The sequence below is a fragment of the Ictalurus punctatus genome, chromosome 2 (genome assembly GCF_001660625.3).
Source record: "Ictalurus punctatus breed USDA103 chromosome 2, Coco_2.0, whole genome shotgun sequence".
NCBI lineage: Eukaryota > Metazoa > Chordata > Actinopteri > Siluriformes > Ictaluridae > Ictalurus > Ictalurus punctatus.
The window spans coordinates 24,778,905-24,805,705 of NC_030417.2; the positions used below are offsets into that span (position 1 = coordinate 24,778,905).

The 26,801-nt window shown below is 39.9% G+C and overlaps 2 protein-coding genes across 3 annotated transcripts in view; one reads left to right on the forward strand and one right to left on the reverse strand.

Moving 5' to 3' along the window:
* arhgdia (Rho GDP dissociation inhibitor (GDI) alpha) lies at nt 1-25,341 on the forward strand. 2 transcript variants are annotated; one of them, XM_017451871.3, is made up of 6 exons: nt 1-157; nt 17,860-18,055; nt 19,303-19,386; nt 21,493-21,569; nt 22,353-22,416; nt 23,429-25,341. In XM_017451871.3, exons 2-6 carry the CDS (start codon nt 17,869-17,871, stop codon nt 23,626-23,628), a joined length of 612 nt encoding a protein of 203 aa, XP_017307360.1. In that variant the 5' UTR covers nt 1-157; nt 17,860-17,868; the 3' UTR covers nt 23,629-25,341. The 2 variants fall into 2 exon arrangements, with proteins under 2 accessions (XP_017307360.1, XP_017307369.1); XM_017451880.3 differs by having other exon boundaries at nt 11-157; nt 17,863-18,055.
* The window catches only part of cdr2l (cerebellar degeneration-related protein 2-like), a 13,733-nt gene continuing 11,912 nt past the window's right edge, over nt 24,981-26,801 (reverse strand). The window contains exon 6 of the mRNA XM_017451847.3: nt 24,981-26,780. Within this exon, the coding sequence (XP_017307336.2) occupies nt 25,901-26,780 (880 nt within the window). The 3' untranslated portion in view covers nt 24,981-25,900. The remainder of the gene's footprint in view (nt 26,781-26,801) is intronic.

Below are 26,801 nucleotides of genomic sequence, written 5' to 3' on the forward strand. Positions count from 1 at the left end.
CATGTGCACAGATGCATTGAGCGCAAGCATGTACGCGCGCTCCGGTATTCCCGGAAGCGGGTTGCTGCCTGACATCGCCGCTCCCTCCTCGCGCCATTGAAAAGTCAGTTCAAGCTCCCACTAGCCTATTGACTCTCGCAGCAGTCGTATCTCTACGGTAAGCGCTTTTAACGCCGATAAATTAGGATTAAAACATATTATTGTTCGTTATTCGGTGAACTGAAGGAAACCCCTGAAAGCAGTTTAGGTTGTATTTGTGAATTTTGTCTGGTCGTCTTGCGAGCTGTCGAGCTAACGTTAGCGAGTCGGGAACTTGTCAGATCTGAAGTTGCTGGTTAGATATTTCCTGTTCGCGAAGCAGATTAGGCAAACACCAAGTCGGCGGGGAATTATTTCTGTTTATAAGTGTATTTCTATATGCCTGCATCTTTTCGGGTTCCAGTGCGAGCCGTTTGGTCAGCGGTCTGCTTTATCACATGCTGCTCACAACCGGGACTGAATAATGATCAGGTATTGTCTGTGTGATGATAATAGACGACCCGAGTTTATAACGTTACCCGAGTTAATTAAGTAGAAAATTATATTTATCTTTTCCGAAAACAATTACTGCTATCACGTGGGCGTTTTAAAAGTTTTAAAACGGATCCGCGTTTTGAGATGATGGGTTTTTTTTTTCATCCTGTGGGAAAGTTGACGTTACTCTTCCCTCAGGGGATTAGACAAAACCCAGAAATAAGGCTGCCGCAATTACACTACAAATGATGAAACCGCTGAAATGGAGAAAGTCGAGCTAATTAAAGTGTTTTATATTCTAACCATAGATTAACATTAGCTTGCTGGCTAACTAGCTGAAATCTGAACGTTGTAAATTGAGCTTTTTTCCAGAATCTTCGAGCCAATTAGCCTTATGAGACATTTACGCGCTAATGCCGCACTATTTTACCACAGTGTGTGATTTAATTTAATTAGTGTTTCCGTGTGCACCAAGAGATAGTAATGCTGTCCAGCTAACTTTTTTTTTCCAACTTCCGACTTTCTTTTTTTAATCTACTATGGGCGATTCATAGCCATTCTGCTAGGCTAGCTAACTGGAAAGTGTTTTCCCCCAACCCGTATTCGGATAAATCCCGCCTCCCATCGTGCTCGAATCAGAGTAATCGTCCAATCAGAGTGCGAGAATGAACTAGTAACCAATCCTGACGGTAGAAGTGGTGCAGGGGTTGGCGCTGGCCTGATGCGGGCGGGAGAAAAAGCGTGCAACTTCCTGTATTGTCGAGAAGCCAGAACAGACACTTCAAAGGTTGTTTAAAATGTAACAAACTGCTGGTTTTATTCAAAACCGATTGGTTGTTGATTTGTCCCTCGCAGTCTGTAATTACGTATGAGCTATAACGTGTGTGTGGGAGAGAGAGAGGAGGAAGCGTGCAGCCTGGTTAGGAGTTGAGATCATCAGATCTGGAGTACATATCGCTAGTGTTTTAATTAGTGATTTATTCCTGATCTTCTTGAGGTTGGGGTTAATCAGTGTTGAGTTTGAGAGTTGTGGCCGTGATTTAGTGTTAGAGACTCGAGAAGGAGACACTGATGACACTTTGCTGCTGTTCTGAAAAGAAAGATTAGCGGTAGCTCCTGCATAAGCTCTAGGTTAATATTTGTGTGTGTGTTTATGCGTGCAAGTGAGCAAAATATTAAGATGAATAAAATAAATTTTATATATATATTTCTTTAAAAACCACGCTCACAGAGCTTTGTCTGAGCTGCTTCCTCTTCCGTCCTGGTTGAGTATCTAGTTTGTTCTGTGTCTGTAAAAGAAGGGCGGTGTCTGGCCCCGCGTCACTTCTCCTGCAGGCCACATCTGCTGCCATTGGAAAGCCCTCATGGCATTTTCATTCATTCAGGTGTGTGTGGTCTTTAATGTCAATGCTTTCTGTTACTATACAGACCAGTTGATCCTTCAGAAAGAGACGGTCTAGGTCAGGTGAAAACTTCACTGAAACCTCTCTGATTTTTCAAAACAGCTGACTAAAATCTCACATCATAGAATGCTTTGATCGTGAGTTGTGGTCGGGGTGTGAAGTCTTACGCCGGGTGTACACTGTTTGATTTTTAATAGTCATTTGCGACAAATTTGAGGATCTTAAGATTCTTATAATCCTAGGCCAAAATCTCTAGTCTTTGATCCCTAAGTTTGACATGTTCCCCGACTGCTGATTAACGTCCGTCGCGAGACCGGATCTCAGCGCTTGATGATGTTAACAGAACATAATACGCTAAAATTTACCGCAGATCTATTGTTGGAGGATCTTCATCATGTAATCTGAAGCGAAGAACGCATTATCGCAATTTATATCGTATGTATAAAATTCAGTAAGGATTTTATTTGCTCATCTGTATGACGAGTAATAATCTTAAAAGGCTACTGAAATCGCACATTCTACAACCAGATCTTAGCAATATCGTCTAGGCCTAGTAGCGCTGCAGCTTTTGTCATGTACAACTGAGTGTTGAGAAAGAAGTACATGAATCTCAGATATTGCTATTACTTGATTAGGAAGGATCACAAAATCAATCATAGATCTTTAATATTTATTTTCCAGTATCGTTTTGATGCCCATTGTTTTACATTTTAAAATTTTAAATAAATTGAAATGAAATGTAAGCGCAAACATGTTATTAATCTTCTAGATTAATTAAACTTAACGTAGTAGTAGTAAAATAACTAAAATAGACAAACCTTTTGATTTGACAGCAAGTCATTCTCTGTTTTCTTTAATATGGGATAGGAATTGAAACCTGCATAATGAAGAATGCATTTATCGTCATATCAGAATTGGTCACTTATTAGTTCTCTCGCATTTTGTCAGAAACATAAAACAAAAGGATGCATGACTGATAATTCCTTGTCATAATACATTGCGTATGTCTCTTTAAATGTATCTAAAAGCAAACTCTAAACACGGTATGGATGCCATCTAAATCACCGTCCTTTCTGCAGCACTTCACTGGAATGTGTGAGCATGTTTAACCTGTTCTGTTCAGTCCGTAGTTTTGAATTAATGTTCCTAAGCCCCCCATGGCAAAAAAAAAAAAAAAACCCACACAGCCCAGTGAATAGCCTGGTCATGAAAGCGTAAAAGTGAAATACAGGTGTATTATTAAGCATGTTTGGCTACTTTTTCAGTAGGTCTCAGTATTGACTGCTATATATATTTTTCTTGCCATTAAAAGAGCAATCTCCAGCCACATGAAGTCCTCGTCTGTCTTAAATTCACACATCAGCGCTAATTAAATGTTCATCCACAATGTGAACGTGGTTCCATATTCTGCCAGGGCCTGTAAATGAATCGAGTCTTTTATGAATCCTCTCGGTGTGAAATAGCGGCTCTGGCTAGAAGGTGGCGTTTACCACGAGGCCACACGGGGAGTTTGGATTTCACTGTTGAAAGGTAGAGTCTGATCTCTCTCACTTTTTCAAGTTAGTAGTAGATTATTTTGTCAGATTTAACTCTTTTTCTGCCTTTTTTTTTTTTCTTCTTCTTTTATAAACACATCTTTACGTCTTGGCAACTTTTGATTACAGCCATTTCGTTATGCTTGGTTGTGTTTTTAGATAATTAATAAATTAAAGACCTGTAGGTGATTGTGCTATTTTTCATTAATAAAGTGAGATTTATTTGAGCCTTTATTGTGAGTTGTAATGGTGGCGGTTTCCCCTAGGTAGTTGCTCAGAAACCTTTTGAGTTTTTCAAAGGTTATTAATGTTTCACGGTAAACAGCTTTTCCCCAGGTTTTTTTTTTTTTTTGGTGTGCAAATGTGCTCAAAGTGGAAGAGGTCTGCCAAAAGAAGCTGAAAGAAGAAACAGGAAGTAGAAAGAATGCAGTGCCTCGTCATCTCGCGTGCAATTATCACTGATGTACGCTTTAAGCTTGGGAGTGTTTTTGTCCCTTTGATTAGCAGAGGTTAAATGAGATTTTGTCTTGCTCTCTCCATTCCTCTCCTCCTTTTTTCTGTTGTCACAACGTTTCTGACAAAAGCCAGAGCTAGAGAAATGACATTTATTCTCGTAACTGTGTTTCTGTGAACACCGGATAACCGTAATTGGAATATGAAAACATGCATCACATAGATCCACTGACGTGTACCGGCCTTGCGACTGCACTGCATGGATATCATCTGATGGTCTTAGCAGGGTTTTTAGGAACCACTTCAGCCCTGCTTGAGCTGAAGTTGTACATCACAGTTTTCAGTCAGTTTACTGCTGAAGCGTATTGTGGAACCCAGCTAACTTGTTGGGTAAACACAAGTGCTTGTTATGGTGGGGGAAAAACATACGATAGAAACTCTAATAAGTCACAGTCCAGCTAATCTTTGGACAGAAGCTGAGTTATTAAACAATGGCAGAGGGAGGAGAGGAGGGGGGCTGCTGGTCAGCTCAGTATTGAAGTTGGGAAGGTGCTGGATTGAGCCTGAGGTATTGAGGGAGTAATGAATAACAAGGCAAGCAAGCTAACGAGAGAAACCTACTCTAGCTAAGAGCTCTAAATGTACTGAAAATACACTCGCTAACCGCAGCCCTATCAAGGTGACAGCAGACGGTGGGAGTCTGACGCCAGCTTTTGAGGACAAGTGCTGTCTAGCTCCAATTTTAAACAGATAGCTCCAAGGTGCCCATGTGGTACGACTTGAGCAAAGTGAGAAGATGAATGGATGCGTACAAAGCAAGAAGAGGAACGTGGCCATATTGACGGTGATGGTTATGTAAATTACTGTGGCCTTTGTTGGTCATGGCATGTGTACACACAAGAAGGTATCCAAGTGGTTCTCGCATCCCATGGTGCTTATAACGGGTGAAACAGAACATTTTAGCATGTGAGTCAATGTTGGCTGTTACTGATTTTTCTCGTATTTGCGTAGCCATAACTATGCCATGAGCCATCTAGGCAAGTATTTTTATTTTTTTTAATAAACAACTGGGGTCTTTTAGAATCTGTACACATATAACCATTTCAGACCTAAGCCTGAGCCTCAATCTGAATTAAAGAGCAGCTCCCATCTTCCCAGGGTGAGTGTGTTTTAGTGTGCTCATTGGCCACGCTGTATTCTTACCTCACTTACTGTTACTATCTGCAGTCATCTTCTGCCTGGAAATGTGCGCTTACCTTATCACTATGGATAATGCTGAGCACTGCTGACTGCATCACTGACCCACTCCTCATGGCATCAGTGTTATTGCCTAGGTAGTGACCATGATAATCTTGCTGCAAGTCACCTGTTATCAAGGGAAAGGAGCGGTGGAGTCTTGGTCGGCACAGGCAGACATGTGTCTTCACAGTGAGGCAGCTGAATTTGTCAGCCCTGAATGTTAGCGTAGAAAAGAAATAAGGAGGTAAGCTCCAGTTAAGATAGTCACTAAGGTGTGTGGGTTTTTGGAATTCCTCAAGATGATGATGATGATGATGATGATGATGATATTTTATTTTTTAAATTGTGGACTTTGCTTTAAAATCTGTTGAGACACTGTGAGAGTCTGAAAAGGTAAGGCCGTGATAAAGGTAAAATTAAGTTTTTCATGAAGTAGAAATGGTCTCCAAGAGCTTGAACTTTCTTTTTTTTTTTTTTTTTTTTTCCTTTCCTTTTCTTTTTTTTTTTAAGCAAAAGTAAGCTTGTTCATATCTCGAGACAGATTCACTAATTTATTGAGTTGGTTACATAATGTAGTGACTCCTGTGTTTAGCCTTCAGGAGTATAAAGACTTTCCAGACTTGCTTCTTGGATACTTCCTGTTTTGAGGATTGTTCATTGTTCAGGTTCCTTCATTTAACAGGCGTTGCACAACCCTGAAGATTAAAAACCAACGTGTGTGTGTGTATATATACACACACGCACACAAAACTCATGATCTGTAGTAACCGCGGCTCCTTTCGTGCAGGGTTTAATTACTGAGTTTGGAGTTCCTGAATGGTGCAAAAAGCGTTCACTATGTGAACATGCAACAGTTATTCGTGGCCTGGAGCCTGATGGCCTTTGCTTGGGAGGGATGGCGTAGCCAATCGTTGGCAGCTGTGAGATCACGTATGTGGAATAGGAACGAGAGTGCTTTCCTCAGAGTATGTTACGCCACCCTGTGATGCAGCAGATAAAAGATGTGTTAGCTGGATTCATATGTCTCAAGGAAGTGGGTGTTCACCCTCACTGGTTGGCAGCTGTAGTTTAATCGGGGTAAGTTGGCTGGTGGGTGGGAATTTGGAGAGACCAAATTGCAGAGAAAAATCAACTTTTGCGTGATAGTGTTTGAGTCCGAAGTCACAGCATTTGGGAGAAGCTGGTGGTGCTAAAGAGAGCACACAAGTAGGCCTGTCCAGGCTGTTTGTTCTCTGCAGAGATGAGTCATGAGCTGTATGTCTGCTGGTTTTCTTACTGTGAGCAAAGAGGAACAAGATGCATAAAAATATGTGCGTATATGTAGTGGGCAGGTCCAAAAGGACAAATGGAAAATTGTAAACAAAGGAAGCTACAAAGACGAACAGGAAAAACGGCGCTAAGGAAAGACGGGGAATACTTTTTTTAAACAAAACTACACAAAGTACACAGTGATCTGAAGTAGTTTCTCCCCTCAACAAAACATCCTATGGAAATACATCAAACTGATTTAATTATATTGCTTCATGTTAGGCTTCGTCTTACATGGGGGGGACGGTCACAGCAATAGATGCTTTAATCACTAATATGGTAATAGTCTCTTTGACGGTAGGTTAATCTGTGTGCAGGAGCCCACAGATTATTTTGTCTTGTTTAGCTTTTTTTTGCTCCTGTGCAAAAATCTTTCGTGTAGAATTTTCTTTGTTTTGCTCATGTAGAAAACTATATTGTTATATTCACACCACAAATTTGGTTCTCAGGGCAACAAGACTAGCAACCATTGTCAAAACTGTGTTCAAAACGAAGTGCTTGCATGCTAGCACGTGTGCGTGTGTATTTGCAAACTCTAAAATTAGCATACATTGTCTTTCAGGTTAGGTAGACTAAAAAATATTTAACCCCAACAGTAAAGGTGAAACAGGAATGCTAAAATCTGTTGCATTAGACCAATAATATTAAATATCAGATCAGGCTTCAGGGTGCTTTGAGCTCTACTAGAGGAAAAATTCTACCCGAACGACTTATCGTTACAAGCATATCAGAACAACTACATATTGCGTCTAGGAATTTTTGTATAATTATTTATTTTCTCCCTGATTTTTCTCCCTAAATTTAGAATTCCCACCCAACAGTTCAGTTTAGTTAGGATTCAAGCTTGTGGTCTGTGAACGATTAACACTTTTTAAAGATGTGTAATATCTATCTATCTATTTATTTATTTATTTATTTATTTATTTTTTTATATTTTTTTTTTTAATGCAACACTACTGTATTGCCTTCAGTTTGTGAGCAAACCTGTATATTGTAATGCATGTCGTGTAATGCCAAAATGCCCTCTTTTTTTTTTTTTTTTGGTCAGATCACCTACTCCTAGTACTGTATGTGTAGATTTTTACTGTACACTCACCCTGTCCTGTCTTCCTCCTCGTGTTATCTGCCTTTGGTGCTCCTTTGAACCGTTTCCCCTCGACTGTGATTCATTTTTCAAAAGGTGAGGCACAGGAAGGGGGTGTTGGATGAAAGGTCAGTATAATGGCATGTACTTTGAGAATTTCTCATTGCGAATACTGTTTTGGGCAGGAAAGCTGAAAGAATGTGTCTGTTGTGCTGTGTCTTTGCCTATTTAAACCATAGTGCTCTGATTTCTCAAGCCTGTGAACTCAAATGAAGCTCTGAAATGAGAACACTGAAGAGGAAGAGGAAGTACACGGCTATAATTCAGCAAGTTCCTTCATCTTTTTCTGTGGATTGGGAAATGCTGCTTAATTAAAGGCAAAGTCATAAAACAACTCTAGCTTTGTGGTTCTAGTATAAATAACCCTGGCTCTTACACTGTAACTGTAATGTGGTGATAATTCATTCTGAAGTCATGATTTGCCCTCCATTCCAGCTCCGTGTCAAACTACCTGACTCTGAATCAGAAACTTCCATCTGAGTCCCCTACTCAGGTCAATTTTAAATCCCAAACATGTCCTGATGGGCTTTATGGATTCTATGGGTGTAATGCAATATATAACCACTCTGTATGTGTATCTGTTTAGTGCTTCAGATATCTATATCTGTGTCTTAAAGCTGAAGTGGGTGTGGCCTAAAAACAAGGGTGTTTATTTTATTTTATAAATCTGGTACTATATCATTTCAAGTTCATAATTTGATCTCATCTAGAGATGTGCATGGAACATTTTTGTTTACCTAGTTCTTAATCTAAACCGTTGCAATCCTGACTAGGCAGTTAACAAGTATGCTGTAAATCAGTCCATGTCACATGATGGATCTTGGCCCAAATCCATGGTAATCTAGAAAGATTGCAAGCACCTTCAAATATTGTTGAGTTTGCTTGATTTTCCCAGTCCTGATGTACACGTCTAGTCTAAACCAGAAGACCTATGAACCTTTCTGGCAAGTTTTCTATAAAATCCATCCTGAATAGTACACCTCTTATTTATACATACTAAATTGTTTGAGCAATTAAAACAAAATTTAAAAAAAGATGAAACAAAGGCAACCTGAGTAAACACAAAATACCGTTTTTTATTTTTTTTAAATGATGTTTATTGAAGCAGAAAAGTTATCCAATACTGACTGGACTTGGGTGAAAATTTATTTGCCCCTGTAGTTACTAATTCCCCAAATCTATAGAACTGCATTCATAATGGGGTTCAGCTGGACTATACACAACAGGCCTGATTACTGCAAACCCTGTTCAATCAAATCAACACTGAATTAGATCTTTTTCAACAGCATGAAGTTGGTTAAAATTTCTTACCCAGAAATTATTATTAAGAGGGTGAAATAAATCAGTCTGGGAAGGGTTACAAAGCTGTTTCAAAGGCTCTTAGACTCTAAAGAACCACAGTGAGAGCCTTTATCTCCAAATGGAAAAACTCGTCACAATAATAAACCTTCCGGGAAGTGGCCAACCTTCCAAAATTCTTCAGAGAGCACAGCAACAACTCCACCAGCAAGTCACAAGAGTCAAGGACAACATTGAAGGACCTACAGGTCTCTCTTGCATCAATAAAGGTCACTGTGGCAAAAATGGCTTCCATGGAAGAGTGGCGAGGTGAAACCCACTGCTAACCCAGAAGAACATTAAGGCTTGTCTGAATTTTGCCAAAACACACCTTAATGATCCTCAAACCTTTTGGGAGAATGTTCTGCGGATTGATGAGTCAAAAGTGGAACAGATTGGAAGACAGGGGTCCTGTTACATCTTGCATAAATCAAACACAGAATTCCACAAAAAGAAAATCATACCTACACTCAAGCATGGTGGAGGAAGTGTGATGGTGTGGGGATACTTTGCTGCATCAGGGCCTGGACAACTTGCAGTAATTGAGGGAAACATGAATTCTACTGTCTACCAGAAAATCCTAAAGGAGAATGTCTGGTCTTCACTCTGTAAGTTGAAACTCGAGCAAAACTGGATTATGCAGCAAGACAATGATCCAAAGCATAGGAGTAAGTCCTAGTCCTAGAAGTAAGTGAAAGACTGATCTCCAGTTATTAGAAGCGTTTGGTTGCAGTTGTTGCTGCTAAAAGTGGCACCACTAGTATTTTGTTTGATCTAAAACTTTTAGTATGAGATGTACATAAAAACAAAAATATAGCACTGTATTGGTTTAATCACATTATCTGTTAATTCTGAATAATTTGTTCGTATTTGATTACATGCCTAATGGTTCATAACAAACACAAGCTTTCTAAATGGTCATTAACTGAGGAAAATGAAAGTCTTTGAAGGAGGCACCATGTGCAAGAAGTTTACGCATACAGTTACAGGCATCGAGCTGTTGTGGGTCTGCTATAGAGTTAATCTAGAATATGTGAGCATTGCAGTAGAATAGGAAGAAACTTTATAACCACAAAAGTATTTTGGTCTCCTACATTAAGTAATGGTATCTAAAGGCCTTGGCTTGTTTGCTTATCGTTTTAAATCAAGATGTTCTGATCCTTCAGACTTCCACTGCCATGATGTCCAGTGACATTTACTTGTTGATCATATTAACAGTGCAAGTTGTACAATGCATGTGTGGTGTTTTTTAAACTCAATTTTTTTTCTTGTTCGCAAAATTATTGTAAGAAAATATTTCAGAGTAAATGCAGCCATGCGCTGGAAACCAACCAAGAAAATGATGCACCTTTGCAAAAGAAAATGCTCCAGTCTGGCATTTTTAGGGGGGCTCAAACTAAAAACGCACATTGGGGTTAATATCCTGAAATGCTAGTTCTGTATTCGATACTATTTCACATGATCCACTGATGAATTGCTATGCCTCGAATCCCTCACACAAACACAACTTGTTTGATTGCATCACCATCACATTGTTTTATGTTTTCATAACTCTGTTCTCAGTATTTGAGTCAAGAACTCTATTAATACAATTTTGGAAAGAGTAAAGTTTAAGAAGAGGCTCCACCCCCCCCCCCCCCCCCCCCTTTATTTATATTTTTAAATGTATTGATTTTATTTATTTATTGATGAATGTGCAAGATGTGTACATGTTCATTTGTAACTTATTTTGTGACTATGCAGGGATTGCTTTAAAATCGGTCGTTTCCCATTGTAGTGTAGTTTTGTTTGTTGCTTTGCCAAGCATTGCTAAATCGGAGATTTTAAGCTTACCTTCTTCCAAAAGCATGCTGTTCATACCGGTTTAGTCAGCTCCGAGCCTGTTTCTATTATTCCCCAAACGTATTAGTTGCTTTGTCATTTGTATTGCAATAAACTAGAGGAAAGTAGGTTTGCAGGTTCTTTGTAAACAAAGTTGCATGTAGCAATAACATTATCAAGTAGGCCACGTAGGCCACACCAGACTGATCAATAGGTATTTATTGAAGGGCAAGGAACCATCAAAATGCCAATCTTTTAACACTCCCTTGACCAATTTTTTTTTTTTTTTTTTTTTTTTTTTTTTTTTTTTTTTTGTCTGCCCTATTTTTAATGTCAAGAGACAATGCCTTTTATTAGGTCAAACTTTTTTACAGACTTGTTTTGTAAGCTGGACCCAGGGAAACTATTACATTTATTAACTATAAAAAATAAAAACTATTACAATTGTTCTCACATGAATGTAAAGAATCTTTGGGTCATGTTGTACAGAAATGTCTGACATTTTAAGCTTAATTTTATTGAATGCTTGATAAATGCCTGTGATTGCCAAGAAATGGCCGTTGTAGCTGGTATGGCAATAATCCAAATACAAATAAACAAAGGTCTTCATAACAATAGTTATTACAACAAGAATAGTTATAATAGGAGCAAGAGCAGAGCCCATATACGGACATCGGTTAGAGTCAGTTTTATATACAGCTTGCCATCCGACATCAAAAGCAGAAGGTGGATGAATTTAGACATGCTTGTTTACTTACTTACTTACTTCAGTGAAGTAAAAAAAAAACTGTTCTGATGTAAAAATTGGTCAGGTTATCATCAGAATCAGTTATCTATTTCTACATTTATAATGTTACATGGTGTCTACCATTTGATTTGTACCCAGATCACCTAGGATTGATCAGCTATCGTTCGAAATTAGTTTTTGGCCTCGGTTAATCAGTGAGGTGAAACATCTCTCTTTGTTCACTGAAAGGGGAAATTTAAACATGCACTGGAGTGAAACATGCAGTCTGAGATTATACAGAAGAGTTTACTACTGTACAAAATCCCAAATTTCTACATTTTCTGTATATTCGGACCAAGATGCATCATGTGAGGTCATCACAACATGCATTCAGTCCAAGCCCTCTTTGATTCATATGCATCGAGCATGAGTACAGCTAAAAGGAAATTTACCAACAGACATCATGGTGAAAGATCATTTGCAATTTTGCCAATTCAAGTAGTTTTACGCAAAAAAAAGAAAAACTCCCCAAATTGCATCACAAATTTTGAAAAAGCAGCAGCAAAATCTAGCGTTTTTGTCTTAACAATCACAAAAAACAAACAGCGAAATCCTGTAAGGATGAATCACGAGCAAAGCGAAGTCTTGTTGGGGGTTTTTTGTTTGTGTTTTTTTTTTTTTTGGGGCGAGATAACCAGCCATGCTCGCTTCTAGAGGATGTGGGATTTCTTCAGGGAGCAGAGATATGTGCTGCCCAGCCGGAAATACTTTTGAGCTTGTTCTTCCTGAGCTCCATCACTTCATTTACTTTTACAAATGATGTATGGAGTTCCAAGTCCATGTTAAGCTCTACTAGCTCAGTGGATCGATCTTCCATCGGTATTTAACACTAAGCCCTTATTGTGTTTTTGTCCAGTACAATTTCAACAATTGTCCAACAATGTTCCTGTTTGGTTAATTCAGGGCTGTTGTGTTTTAATACCTCATCTGTGAGATTGCAGTATGCCTGCATCGCTGCAGTTATTAAATGTCCTGCCATTTTTATTGAATGCCTGTTTATAAAATATTCAAGGGAAGTAGCTTGGTCACAGATGTCAAATGTTTTTAATTGACAATACACTACTTTTATACTAGTTTTGGTATTTCTGCCTAAGGAGGAAAGTATCATGGAATCTATTATCTGTATCAGTTGATTGTGATCAGTTGACCTTAAAAGCAATTGGTGCCAGAGAATGCTGTTCGGTCCATCTCGATCATCTGAACACCCCACACACGCACACTTCTACACAGTTGTTGGTATTTGATTTGGTATTGTGAGGTGAGCGCAAGTGGTGAAGGTGTTGCTGCAAAACTGACAGTCTGTATTTAAGGACAATGAGGTGAGTCCTCCCACCTTACTTTGTGAGGATAATTGTATCTCTCGAGGACACTGATTAGGCTCACAGGGGAGTCCTGCTGTGTGACACTTTGTCCTCCTGTGAAGCCTCATTAGCAGTAATCACAAATGCAGTAATCTTATTGGGATATTGTTGCTTAGAAACAGCCTGCAGGCCATGATACAGGAGGTCAGGTTGGATTTATGTTTGTTAAAGGTGATTATCTTCATAATGCCTGGATCACCACCGAGGATAATTGCACTCCCCATATGATCTTAAAAGACCCTGATATTAGGCAAGTCTTAAACGATTATCTTCACGGATTATTCCGTCGCGTGGGATGTGTAAAATCCAATTCTAACCACTTGCATCCTTTGTAGTACATTTGTGGCATTTTTGTGTCTTGCAGTGTGGCCCAGGTATTGTGCTTGTACACTGACGATTTGATGGTAAGGTAGTGTGACTAAAGGTACAGCGGAGGGGGGGGCTGACGTCAAGTTGAAGTTGGCAAGTGTGAACTGTGTGTGACAGCTCTGTCAGACTGGCTCAAGTGGGCAGGGTGTTTGCTCTGCTTTGCTTGCATCCAGACTCCCCTCCCAACCCCCACCCCCAAACTAGATGTCAGAAAATGAAGTCTGTTTATTTAGTGTCCTGCTCGACTGTGCCTGTTTGGGTGTAACGCCATGCTGCTGTCTGTGTCTGTATCTGTTCAGTGCTCCAAATGACTGCATCTGTATTCAGATTTCAACAGATGTCAAGATTTTTTCTTTCTTTCTGGAATTAAATATGAACCCTACCTCTTTAAACATTCCTTAAACACTTAGTGTTTGGGTTTTCTCCCACTGGGAAAACCCAAAGTTAGAAACACACACATAGTCAGAACGGTCTGTGAACAGTCAAATCCTCACCCAGAGATGTGCACGATACTTTATTATTATTATTATTATTATTATTATTATTGGTTTGTACCTGCCTGCAGTATTTTCTAATGACTTGTAATAAATTCATTAGATTCCAGTCCTGATGCACATCAGTGTTAGTCAGAGCCAAATGCACAGTAAGTCTTTCTGAGATCTACACACCTCCAGGGTTGGTGGTTTGAATCTGTGCACGGAGTTTGCATGTTCTCCCTGTACTTCGTGGGTTTCCTCTACCCCAGTCCAAAGACATGCATTTGTAGGCTTATTAGCATTTTAGAATTGTCCATAGTGTGTGAATGTATATGTGATTGTGCCCTGCGATGGGTTGGTACCCTGTCCAGGGTGTCCCCTGCTTCGTGCCCCAAGTTCCCTGGGGCAGGCTCCAGGCTTCCCTGTGACCTTGTGTAGGATAAGCAGTATAGGAAATGGATGGATGTATCTTTTTGTCCATGTCTAATTAGAACACACTATCTGTTTGTTCCATTACATCCCTGGTCTTGGAAGGCCATGAAGAAATTACAGATAATTCTATCACTCTTCGTTTCTGCTCATCATAGGGTCAGGGTCTCTGTAAATAAATGCCATTTCAAAGCGTTGTACCCAACCCAGTAAAATCTTTTGATGAATGGTGTGGCTGGACTGGTTCTCTGGCTCTTGGTCAGTGTTATGAACCACAGCTGAAAGTGCACATGGTCGATTAAACCAAATGTCTTTTCCAGGCTTCAATTACTTCAAGGTGAATTAGGAAATCTAGTGCATCGACTGGAGGTCATACAGTGATGGTCTCTCTGCCCTCATTTTGTTTGTGGTTATGAAATTACCTCTCTGGCCATGTTCATCAGGAGGTCTTTTATTAGAGCATGTACGGATTATTTTCACTCTGGGCATGCTTTCAATCTTGCCTCTGTCCTTTAGCGGTGTCAGGAAGCCAGCTGTTACTCTCTTCACCGGGTCATCCTCCTTAAACATTAGGTTACTAGCATAAGGCCAGAACACATTCAGCAATTCCATTTTCATATACCATTTATGAAATGGATACACATCTTTCTCTACTTCAGCTGTTTTTGCCCCAGTTTTTCAACTTCCTCAAGCCTCCCCCCACCTTCAAGCTGCTTGGCTCTGAAAACGCACCCCATGGGCTGACCTGCCAAAACACGCTGTTGACAGAACTGGATTTTCTGCTTTTATGGGAATGCGGAGGCCCTGAATGGGGTTCAGTGTGCTAATAGTTCCTGTTTTCATCTTTTCCAAAGCCCGAACTCATCCACGTTCTAGTGTATAATATTTAAGTGAAACATCATTATGATTATGCTCTGATTATGTTTGCTGTCTGAGTTGTTGTGGTGTTTTTATGAGAACAGCATCTGTAGTGGATGTTTATGTTGTGTAACAGTTTGGGTTCATTCCCTGGCATGTGCCTTCTTCCAGAGTGGTGTTCTGCAGAAATCATCACATCTGTTTGTAACATGGCCGAGAGTTCTGTTTGATGTGTGATGTGAGTGATTAGTGTTATGTTTTGCTCACTGGATTTTTAACATATATTCACTTGGAGACTGGTGTGTACCTTTTTGAAAGACTAGTGAGGTGTGTTTTTTGCTTATGTAACGTGGGCAGTGTTGCAGTCAGAAAGTGTATTTCTTTAGTCTGTTGGACATTAGGGGAGTTAAGGTGTGAAATTACACAGAATTATAACCTAGAACCTAAATATTATCTTAGTTTCGCAGTATTACATTATTAACAACCCTACTGGACATGGATAAATAATGCACCATAATTAATATCGCTTTATTTTTTTCAAATTAAGTTGGGGATTTGCTATATTGTTAGTCGTTTATATGCATTTTATATTGAGTCTCGGTTCTCAGACTTTTAGTAAAGTTGTGTGTAAAAGTGTGCATAAGACAAACTAAACAAACATTCCACCAGATTTACAAATCTACCCTACGACCCATCCCGCACACTAGGAAATATACAGCACGTTGTAGCTTGAGACATACCAGATCGGTTACTTATCGATTTAGTAAAGATACTGTTGAAAATGGAACTGATTCATACACCACCTGAGCTATTACAGCATGTCCTGCTTTTATACAGCGTTAGTCTTAACTGGTCTTATTGGTCTTAAATGTATATATGGCTTTTATTTTTGCTTGCTTTCTTTTCTTTGTATTGAATATTTTTATATGCAATATTTCCTTAGTTAGTGCGTTTAAATTGAAATTAGTTGTGTTTTTTTGTAACTAAATATGTATGTTTAATTGAAATGCATAAGCTATTTAAACTTGATGGCGTTCTCCATATATAAAAGTGGAGTAACTCTTTGCACATTCTACAATTTGAGCCGAGTAATCGCGGTTTACATTAGTTGGTCTTCTCGTGTGTAAACGTGCACACACTCAGGAGCACGTGTCGGATGGATATGTTTTTCCAAATACTAGATTTCTTGCATAAATGCTCGTTCAAATGATTTACGGATAAATCTGTTCGTATCCAACTTGATGAATGTGATGCCCGTTGTACTCGTCTTTTTGGACAATGGCACAAGTGCAAAAAAAAAAAAAAAAAAAAAAACACCAGCCTGTTTTATTTCGAATTTCACCTGACTGCTGCCTCTGCACATCCTGTGAGTGAAGCCCCACTTGAAAGTAATTTAGTTTTGTTTTGAGCATGTGTTCTTGTGAATCGAACATGCATACCATGTAAGGCAACGCACCTCAGAAATACTCGCAGCCTTACAGGAACAGGAAGCTGCAGCCGAGACTGAGAAGGTGCTGCAGAAGCAGAGCGGAGAGACTTTCAGCAGCAGATTATCAGCACTTGTTTACTGCTCTCAACATCTAGAGAAGGATCCGTTTCAGTGCCACTGCATTGCAGCAGAAATAAAAGGGCTGCAGCACTGTGCATTCATGTCGCATCTTCCTGTTGGGGAGAAGATGGCTACAAGCCGAACTAAAGAGCCTGTGAGATGAGATTATTTGAATTGGGTTGTGTGTTGTGAAGGTGCACAGTCTGTGCACTGTGGAACATCCTCGCTCATCAGAATTAGGCAGTGAGGATGTTAACTCCTTGCTTTCTTTTTCTCTCTTTTCCTTCACTCTGGCCTCTCGGTTACAGCCTTTCACCGAGAGCCTGCTCTCCTTAGAGCAGAGCTCCTCCCTTTTCCTCTCTTTTACCATAACAGCCCTGATTATGTCTTCATTACTGGGCTGCTGCCAAGCCTTTGTGTCCAAGTGTCCCACTCCGGTTCAGAGCGGATCAACAGTGCCACCACTTTGCTAAGGTTAAAGTGCACGGTTATATCACCTGGTAGAAAACGGGGACTGCTGTGTTGTTTTGGTTTATCTTGTAACGAGGGACATGTAGGCTTGTATACAGAGCTAAAGAAATGTCTTCAAATTGTAAGTACATTTTCTAAGCCCGCTAAAGTGTCAGATTCCTTTTCTTTAGTAAAAGGAGTTGAAGTCGGTGTGGTCATCTGCTGTTGTAGCCCCTCTGCCTCAAGGTTCGACATGTTGTGCCTTCTGAGATGCTTTTTTGCTCACCACAGCTGTAAAGAATGATTTAATGTAGCCATCCTGTCGTTTCAGACCAGTCTGGCCATTTCTCCTCTGACCTCTCCCATAATCAAGGCGCTTCCACTTGCAGAACTGCTGCTCACTGGATGTATTTTGTTTTTTGCGCCATTCTGTGTAAACTTTAGAGATCCCCTAGAGCAGGGGTGTCCAGTCTTATCCGGAAAGGGCCGGAGTAGGTGCAGGTTTTCGTTCCAACCAAGCAGAAGCCACACCCGAGTCTATTGAAAGCCAAGATCAACTGATTTAAAGGTGTGGCTCCTGCTTGTTTGGAATGAAAACCTGCACCCACACCGGCCCTTTCCAGATAAGATTGGACACCCCTGGTCTAGACAGTCTTCACAAAGATGAGTGATAGGAGAGGTAAATTGTGGCTCTGTGATTTAAGGCTTTGGGCTACTGATCTGAAGGTCATGAGGTGTATCTTGTCTCCAATTGTAAATCTATTTAAGCATGAATAAGACCGACAGGCACGAATAAAAATTGTGTGCATTTTGTTTGTGTCTCCAGCAGTAAATCATGGCTGAGCACGAACCCACCCCGGAGCAGCTAGCAGCCATCGCTGCCGAGAATGAGGAGAGCGAGGTTGTGAACTACAAGCCACCGGCACAGAAGAGCCTGCAGGAGATCCAGGAACTGGACAAGGATGATGAGAGCCTGCGCAAGTACAAAGAGGCTTTGCTCGGCTCAACCTCTGTGTCCATAGGTGTGTCTGTCTGTCTGTCTGTCTGTCTGTCTCCCAGGGCTATTGTGCATAACTGAAACTACAAAAATATTTTTCTATGTTGAAATAAGACTTCTCAAAATGAAATCGAATACTACAACTAAACAAACTGGATATGTTTCCTCCACAACTAAGTGAAAACAAATGGAAAAAGATGGGAATTTTTATATTTTTTTTTTCCCCCCTTTGTTTTTTTTTTTTTCCTCAGGAAGATTTGTTTGTGTTGTCTTCTAAGTGTGGGGAAATGGAGGCTGGAATGTGTGGAGGAAATAATTTGAATTGAAATCTCTTGCATGGTTTCGAAGAACAACACAAACTTCTACATCTGTATGTTAGTTATTTTGAACACTTTGTTTTCATGTATTTTATGTCCAGTCTGGAAGAGTTGGATGAGTATAAAATGGTATTTTAGATAAACGTTTGTTTTTATAGTCGCATACTTGTATTGCTGTTGCACACAAACACAATATTCAGTGTACATTCATATTCTTTCTCATCTCAAATTCAGCCATCTAATGGGATGAGGTTTGTAGATTATTAATGGCTCCTTAAACGTGTTTTGCTTGTTACAGGGATATTGTATAAAGCTATATAAAGTTCAGTTTGTTTATGTATTTCTTGTGTGGGGGTGGGGATTATAGCTCCACTTGTTATGGTGACAGGTATTTACTTACACTTGTATGTAAACTAATATTTTTAAAAAGCTAATTAACAAAAAACATTAATCACAACTAACACGCTCTGCCATATGCCCAAAAAAAACAAAACTGTTGTGTGTTTGGGGAAGGTGGGATGACCTGATTCTGAAAAATTGTTTCTTCTGAAAATGTTCTGTGCATCCAAGCATCTGACTTGGTTGATGAATGAATGAGCAGAAATGAGGTCACATCCCAAGAGGCCCAGCTTTCTGTCATCACTGTCCTAATAGAGCACCCAAATAAGCCACAGACATTTTCAGTTCATTTTTCAGCTTTTATTTTTGTCAGGTGGCATTTAATCACTTCGTTCTCTGAATTTAATTCCAGCTTGAATCCTCTATGACTCTTTTTATGAAAGAGCTTCAGTCCACATGATGGCACTTGTCAAAACACAGCTGGTCGAGTCATTCATTTCCCACACAAATCCATCCAGCATTTTTTGGTACATCGGGTGGTTCATGTCACTTTGTCATTATTTTAAACCAAGGTGTGTGTGTGTGTGTGTGTTTTTTTTATTTTCTCCTCGCTCAGATCCCAAGGCTCCCAACGTCCAAGTGACACGACTAACTTTAATGTGTGAGACGGCCCCTGCTCCTCTGACCCTTGACCTGCAAGGTGAGTGACTCCAACCAGACAAGCACACTTTTTAATCTTAAAGTGGGTAGATAACATGCCTAATGTATTTGCAAGGTGCTCAATTTAGAGCGACTCTCTGGCTGCGTACTTGGCGAGCACTTCTGGTTAAGCAGGTAACGGATAATGATTATTGATTACTTGGGGTACTTTTATACATAATGCATTTTATACAAATGCTCATTCTGCATAAAGCAAAAACTGTTTTGTATAAAATTGCTGAATTGGGTTTTTTCTAAAAGCTATTAAATTGAATAAAATTATTTTGTAGTTTCTGGAACAAACTGAAATCAGAGGAATGGAAGTTAAAGGCTGTGTCCAAATATCCCTACTACCCTACTATACAGTAGGAGAAAAGCAGTACTCCAAAGGAGTAGTATGTCCGAATTCTTATAAAACAATAGGTGAGAAATACCTTGCTTCTGCCAAGATACTGCAGTATGGAACCACTGGATACTATGCTATCCCATAAGGCAATAGGACTGATTTATGACAATGCCAACATGGCGGATGTAGTACGTCCATGTTGTATTCATGCTTACCACTTATACTGAGCATCACATACTGTGTCAACGGCCAAGCAGTAGGTACTGTCACAGTACATGATTTCGGACGCAGCCAAAGAAACCTCACAACCCAACCATATTTTCCAAAAATTATTCAAATGCTAATTTGAAAAAACTAATTCACACACACGTGCAGTTGCATTTATCCTTAAGAGACTGCATAATTGTGAATGTAACTAAAATTCGATTGCAAAAAGTATATTTGTATTTTTATGCACAGCAATCAGATTCTGAGTTTCAGTAGACATTTGTATGTTTCACTAGAAGTGATGTCTGACTGAAAAAGCGCCATAGATCTAAGAACCGCATTTGCAATGTTAGTCACTGTTGCTGGCTACTTTGCATAGGTCAGCACCCAGTCGACACATGAATCTGGAATGACTGACTGCACAGGTGTTTCTCCAACAACTCTCCAATATTAACTGACCACCACTTGAAAGCCCTGCCCCCTTCCCTTAGTATTCCTTATAGACGTTAACTGATAGTGAATTTTACCGATAACTAAGTTGGGCAGTACCTGCTCATAACAGGTTAACAAATCGATTAGTTTTTAAACTTGATATTGAATGAAAACATAACACGAAGTAAAATGTTATTACCAAATTAAACAGTACTGACTGTACCATGAAAATGTACTGTAGTTTTTTAATTAAATTATATATATATATATATATATATATATAAAAATAACTATTAATAAATATTATACTAATTAAAGATGTACATTCAAAATGAATCAGAAACACTTAAAATAAAACAAGAAAATTTGTTGATAATGGCTTTTATCTAGAGGCCGCTCTTGTACTGTATAATGACGGCGCACCCTTCTCAGCCCCACCTCAACAGATGCAAGCAGGGAAACCTGATCAGTCGGTCAACCTCTAATTCTTTATTCTCTTGTCTCAACTCGATTTTATTTTCTCGTTTGAAGGACGCACTGACGAGGCGAGAATGTTTTTGTGTACTTTAATGTAAAATAAAATCTGTCAATGTATGTTTGACTTGACTCGCACGTTTTATATCTGTTAACTATATTTATTAGATGCCATTGATTTTCTTCCAAAAATGGTCAAAACAGCACAAGATAATGATTGAGCTAGAGGAGAAAGTATAGAAAGAAGGATTGCACAAAGCCATCTGCTGGATAGAACTTGCACTGCAGTCTCATTTCATTGGAAGTGTTGCTGGGTTTTTGGTTTTGTTTTGTTTTTTTAATAAATTAATCAAACCTCTTTCCAAATGCTGTGAAATAAGTGGTTTAAAAAAATAATAAAATTGTTGTACATTACATATGTAAAGTCAGTACTGTCCATTTCAAGTATTTAGAGAGAAAATATATATTTTTATTCTCCAATTTTCTCTAGTTTAGAAGTTATTTCTCCAATCCTGAGTCATTTATCAGCTCTCCGTGACGTCAGTCAGTATTTCATGACCATAAACAGTCTGAAGGACTCATTAAGGACATTATATAACCTTTGGTATGTGTGCTTTACTGCATTTGCCTGGTCTTGTGTTCTCTCAGGAGATCTGGAAAGCTTCAAAAAGCAGTCGTTTATACTTAAAGAAGGAGTGGAGTACAGGATAAAGATCAGCTTCAAGGTGAGCAGTCAGTTGCCCAACTTTACTTTGCCTGCATTCAAAGTGTGAGCTTTTAAATCTTTTTATAGCTTATAGAAGTCATACTGTCTCCACTGCAGTAGCTTATATTAGTTGGTCTAATTTCTATTACATTTCCTCCAACTGGGTTCTAGCAGTCCTGTTAACATTTTCACAGATGGCTTTTGGGCTTTCATTGAGATATACTAGTAGGAATTCTGCACACAGTTTCTATTTAACTCCGTGTATCTAGAATATCAAAAGCACCAGCTTCAGTTGTTTTAATCTTCCACACAATTTCTTGTAATCATCGGTTACGATGTATGTATATGCCTGTAAACGGAGTTTTTCACGAGAGTACTCAAACATGCACAATGATAAAGTGGCATTATTGCTAAGTGTGGCATGAAGTCAGTTATTAGTAGTGATTAGTGTAAGCAGCATTTAACCAATTTGCAGCATAACATCCTATCTGCCTTGTTTTCTATAATTTGAATCCTTCCTTTTCAAAGCTGTTTAAATATGATCTAAACAGCCGGTTGCCATTCTAATATTTCTGTAGCCAAGAGATATTTTTGTTGCCGTCATTTGTACCCATCTTCATGCATTTGCCAAGGAATGAGATCTTAAACAGGACAGCTTTGTCTGGTTATATTACATCATGTCCAACATTTTCATGTCACTTCTAACAGTGAGCTACACTGTTAAAGAAAACCAGACTTGACTCTACAAAGCAAACACTGCTATTTAGGAAACTGATGCAGTTTTCTATTAAACTATTTCCAGGTAAACAAGGAGATCGTCTCAGGACTGAAGTATGTACAACAGACCTTTAGGAAAGGGGTGAAGCGTAAGTATGATCATGTTTTCAGATAATGAAGGCAATCTGTGAAAGGACACCAGTATAATAACCAACACATCAAGTTGCCAGTTTAGTAGGTAACCATACTCTATAGATTTGCTTTGTAGGTACACAATTATTTTTACCTTGTCTATTAATGGAAAGAGACCATTTTTCTTTAAAGAAAAATTAAACATTTATCTTTATTTATTGATGCATTTCAAAAAAGCTATATAAATATAGTGATCATTGGTGTCATTTTCGTCCATTTACCATTCATTCATTTATTCATTTATTTATTTATTTATAAAACCCGAACAAATTCGGCTATACCACAGAACCTGCGAATCTATAGAATCTACGGTGGCTTAGTGGTTAACACGTTTGCCTCACATCTCCATGGTCGGGGGTTCGATTCCCACCATGGCCCTGTGTGTGCACGGAGTTCTCCCCGTGCAGTGGGGCTTTCCTCCAGGTACTCCAGTTTCCTCCCCCAGTCCAAAGACATGCATGGTAGGCTGATTGGCTGTGTAAGGTCTGTGTGATTGTGCCCTGTGAGGGATTGGCACCTTGTCCAGAGTGTACCCCGCCTTGTGCCCGATGCTCCCTGGGATAGGCTCCAGGTTTCCTCGTGACCCTGAAGGAAGGATAAGCGGTAGATGGATGGATGGATTTGCACCACCGACCATTTACAAAATACTGTGAAACCGTGATATTTTTAAATTAGGTAATCATACCTTAAAAATCTGTAAAACCCCTATACACGTATTGGCCATTTGATTACTTAATTATATACCTTGTTGGTACACAATGCTTCATCACCAAAAAAATATCTGCTCATTGGTGGTCCATTTTAAATGATGAAACGATGAGGTAGAGGATGCTGATAAATTGTGGCTAAAAACATAGTCAATAACTTTATCCCAGCAAAGCACATGTTTACAGTAGGTGTACCTAATAAACTGGCTTGGTGTAGCTTGCTTTTACGTGAGCTGGTTTAATTCATTCTTTCTGTATATAGTTGACAAGTCTGACTACATGGTGGGAAGTTATGGGCCTCGGCCAAACGAGTACGAGTTCCTCACCCCTCTGGAGGAGGCGCCGAAGGGCCTTCTGGCCCGCGGCACCTACAACATAAAGTCCAAGTTTACCGACGACGACAAGCACGACCACCTGTCCTGGGAGTGGAACCTCAACATCAAGAAGGACTGGAAAGACTAAGCCGCTCTCGAACCTCAGCTGTTTTTCCTCTTCATCGTTTTCCATTCTTTCTCCCTCTCTTTCCTCCACATTTCCTTCATGCATACCATCATCATGGAATAACTGGTTAATCAACAAACAAAAAGGCTCTCACTCCGTCCATCTTCCTACCATTTGTCATTCTTTGCATTTGCTCTTCCCCTTCACTCCCTTCCAGTGAATGAGTATTGAGGATTTTCATGAAAAATATATATGTGAAAACAAACAAAAATGTGCACAATCCAAATTTTGTGTTTTTGTTTTGTTTGTATATAAAAGTTTAAAAAAAAAAAAAAAAAAAACGAGAGGGAAAAAATGTTCAAAAACATGAATGCTTTTGACATGGCTGTTGGTAATCTTCACATCCCCCATGCTTATCCTTCCGTGTCCTTTACCCTACCCATGTGTGTCCTACGTGCATATTTCCTTACATTCCTTTTCTTTATTCTTTTTTTTTTTTTTTTTTTTTTTTTTTTTAAACCATAATCTGCCTTGATTAAAAGTAAAGGAAATGGTGCCGCTTATTAATGTTTTGCCACTGGCAGAGCTAATGGCTTTCCTCAACCCTATACATGTGGGGAAAGTGATGTTTGTTCCTTTTTTGAGATAATCTGTGTGCAGTGGTTAGCGTGGCTGGTTATAGCTGACATTGAAAATCTGTTCCTAGCAGGGACTTGTTTGCATGTGGATAATGTAGTGTTTCAAAGATGTAGCTGTCTTTATTGCAAATGTGACCTCCTATCCACTAGAGGAGCTCCACTGATCAGCCTTCCTGGTAGTGGCCTGTGTGTCTTCTTGACCATTTTTTTATTTTATTTTATTTTATTTTATACATGTGGCCTTAAGAAATTATTCCTGTAGCATGATGTTGAGGAAGTTGTTGCCTTTTGAAGTGTAACCGTTATAAATATTATCCAATCATTCCCCCATGGCTGGAGTCAAAGGTGCTCACTTTGCTTTCTGCTGCTTCTGCTTGGGAAGGATCATTTCATCTAGTGCCTCATCCACTCAGTTTTTTCAGGATAAACCAAAACATGAAAGCGAGTAGAAATAGAAATAGGTGAACTATGCTGAAAAACCAACTCAATTTTGGCCCCCCTCTATCTTCTCTTGCCTTTATTGCTTTCATTTCTACTTTCTGTCCAGTGAAATTCTCTCTCCCAAATGTGTCCATTTCTGAAGCGGGCATGTGCTTACTTTGTGAATTGTGCCCTTGTGGTCTACGCAAGTTGTCATTGAGTGCTAAAGAGATTTCTCGAAGCAGAAAGGGCTGTTTTCACTTGCAGACCTCGACTATTAAATGCTTCAGCTAAAAATTAACATCACTGGCTGTGCCTCCACTATTTACCATCACAAGCTGCTTTATCAAGACCTCTGAAACATAAACACGAAACTCTAACTGAGGTCTGGGTAGGTGAGATGGACAATACTGATCTGGGGGAGGTGTTCTTTCAATCTGGATGCAGTGTAGACTTCTTTCTCTTCAGTCCTCCAGCGTAGCCGTTATCACCTTAAAGTTTAATCTCAGAACAGTGAATGCGTTCGGTATTCTACACACTTTTACTTCGACAACGTTGCCTGTAATGTTGCGTGGAGATTTTTAGCACTTGCCTCTTCCTTTGTATTTCTGTCATTCTATCACTGTGGAAGGAGATTACTGTTCATCTGTGTCAACATTAAAAGTGTTCAAAATGACATTTGTTTTAGTTTCTTGCCCCCCCCCCCATTTATTTTTGGTTGAAGTCATAAGGACCATCCTGTTATCAACTCATTCATTCATTCATTCATTCAATGTAATAAATGTGCAAACCACCTTTATAAGCAAAGCGTCTTTAATATTGTAAAGAGATGATTACATAAGTTTGTTCTTGCATACAGTTATGGAAATAGGAAGAATAAGCAGTGGTGTGCCCCCTTTTTTCTTTTTTTCTTTTTTTTTAAATACAGGTACCTTGCTAGTGAGTTAAGTTCCAGGAAAACCAACAGTGAGAAACAATCTTCCTTAAAACACAAACAACCAAAGAAAGATCCATCAAACATGACCTGCTTGGTCAATGCACTGCCTCAGCTGAGGTGCACCAACATGGCATGTAAGCCCCAATATTCTACTCTACCGATTAGCTCTGCACTAGCATGAAGCCTTTTCAAATGCCAGCTTACTGAATCTGGCCACTTAAACAATTAAGACTGTGGTCTTAATTGAGGTAGAACAATAGATCCTACCATGCATTCCTCTGAGCAGAAAAGCCAAGAACTATTTCCCACTTTTCCTCCCTTTGGTGGAGTTGATGTCGGTCTTGGTCTTCTGCAGGCGTGAGAAGATCTCTTTGAACAGAGCCTTGTACTCTGGTGTGTTCTGGCTCAGCCGCTTGTCCACAGCCTCCACCTGCCGGCTGATGCCCTCCATGGCTTCAGGTGTTGAGGGTGGTTGTGATGGCGTGGCTGGCTGTGTTGTGGCCTCTGCTACACGACACTCCTTCATGGACGGGTCTCTGGAGACAGGCCGTGAAGTTTGCACCTCAGCATGACACAGATTCTCTTCGTGGCGCCGGCACTTGCCCAGCAGCTCTTCATACCTCTCGAGTAATGCATGGTACTGCTCATCCACTTCACGCAAGATAGACATGCCACGCTTGCGCACACCATTCGCATGAAGTGCGTAGCTGCCCTTGCGTCGTCCAGAGGCATCTACCGCTGAGATGACGTCCAGCGCTGTGTCACTGCAGCTCTTGCGTACTGGGGGTTCACCAGAACTCTCTTGTGTTGCACCTGCAACATCCTCTGCTGTATCTGTTTCTGGGGCACTGTTGAGCAGAGTCTGCTCCAGGCCATCCTCCGCAACCAGTAAGCAGGCACGTGACTTGCGTAGCTGCTGTAGCTCCTGCAGCTCTGCCTCCAGCTCATGGACGCGTTGTTGGCAACCCTCGGCACCCAGAAGTCGCTGCTCCAAGCGCTCAAACTCCTGCAGCACAGCGGTGCACTCACGCTCTGCATTCTCCCGTCGTCCACGTTCGGCTGATACAGCTGCACGGAGAGATGCAACCAGTGCACGCAGATGCTCGTTTTCATCATCTGCCGGCCGCTCTTGCAGGTCACCACTACCTGGGTCAGACACCCTGAATCCATCCTCATAGCTGAAAAGGGAACAAGTGTAA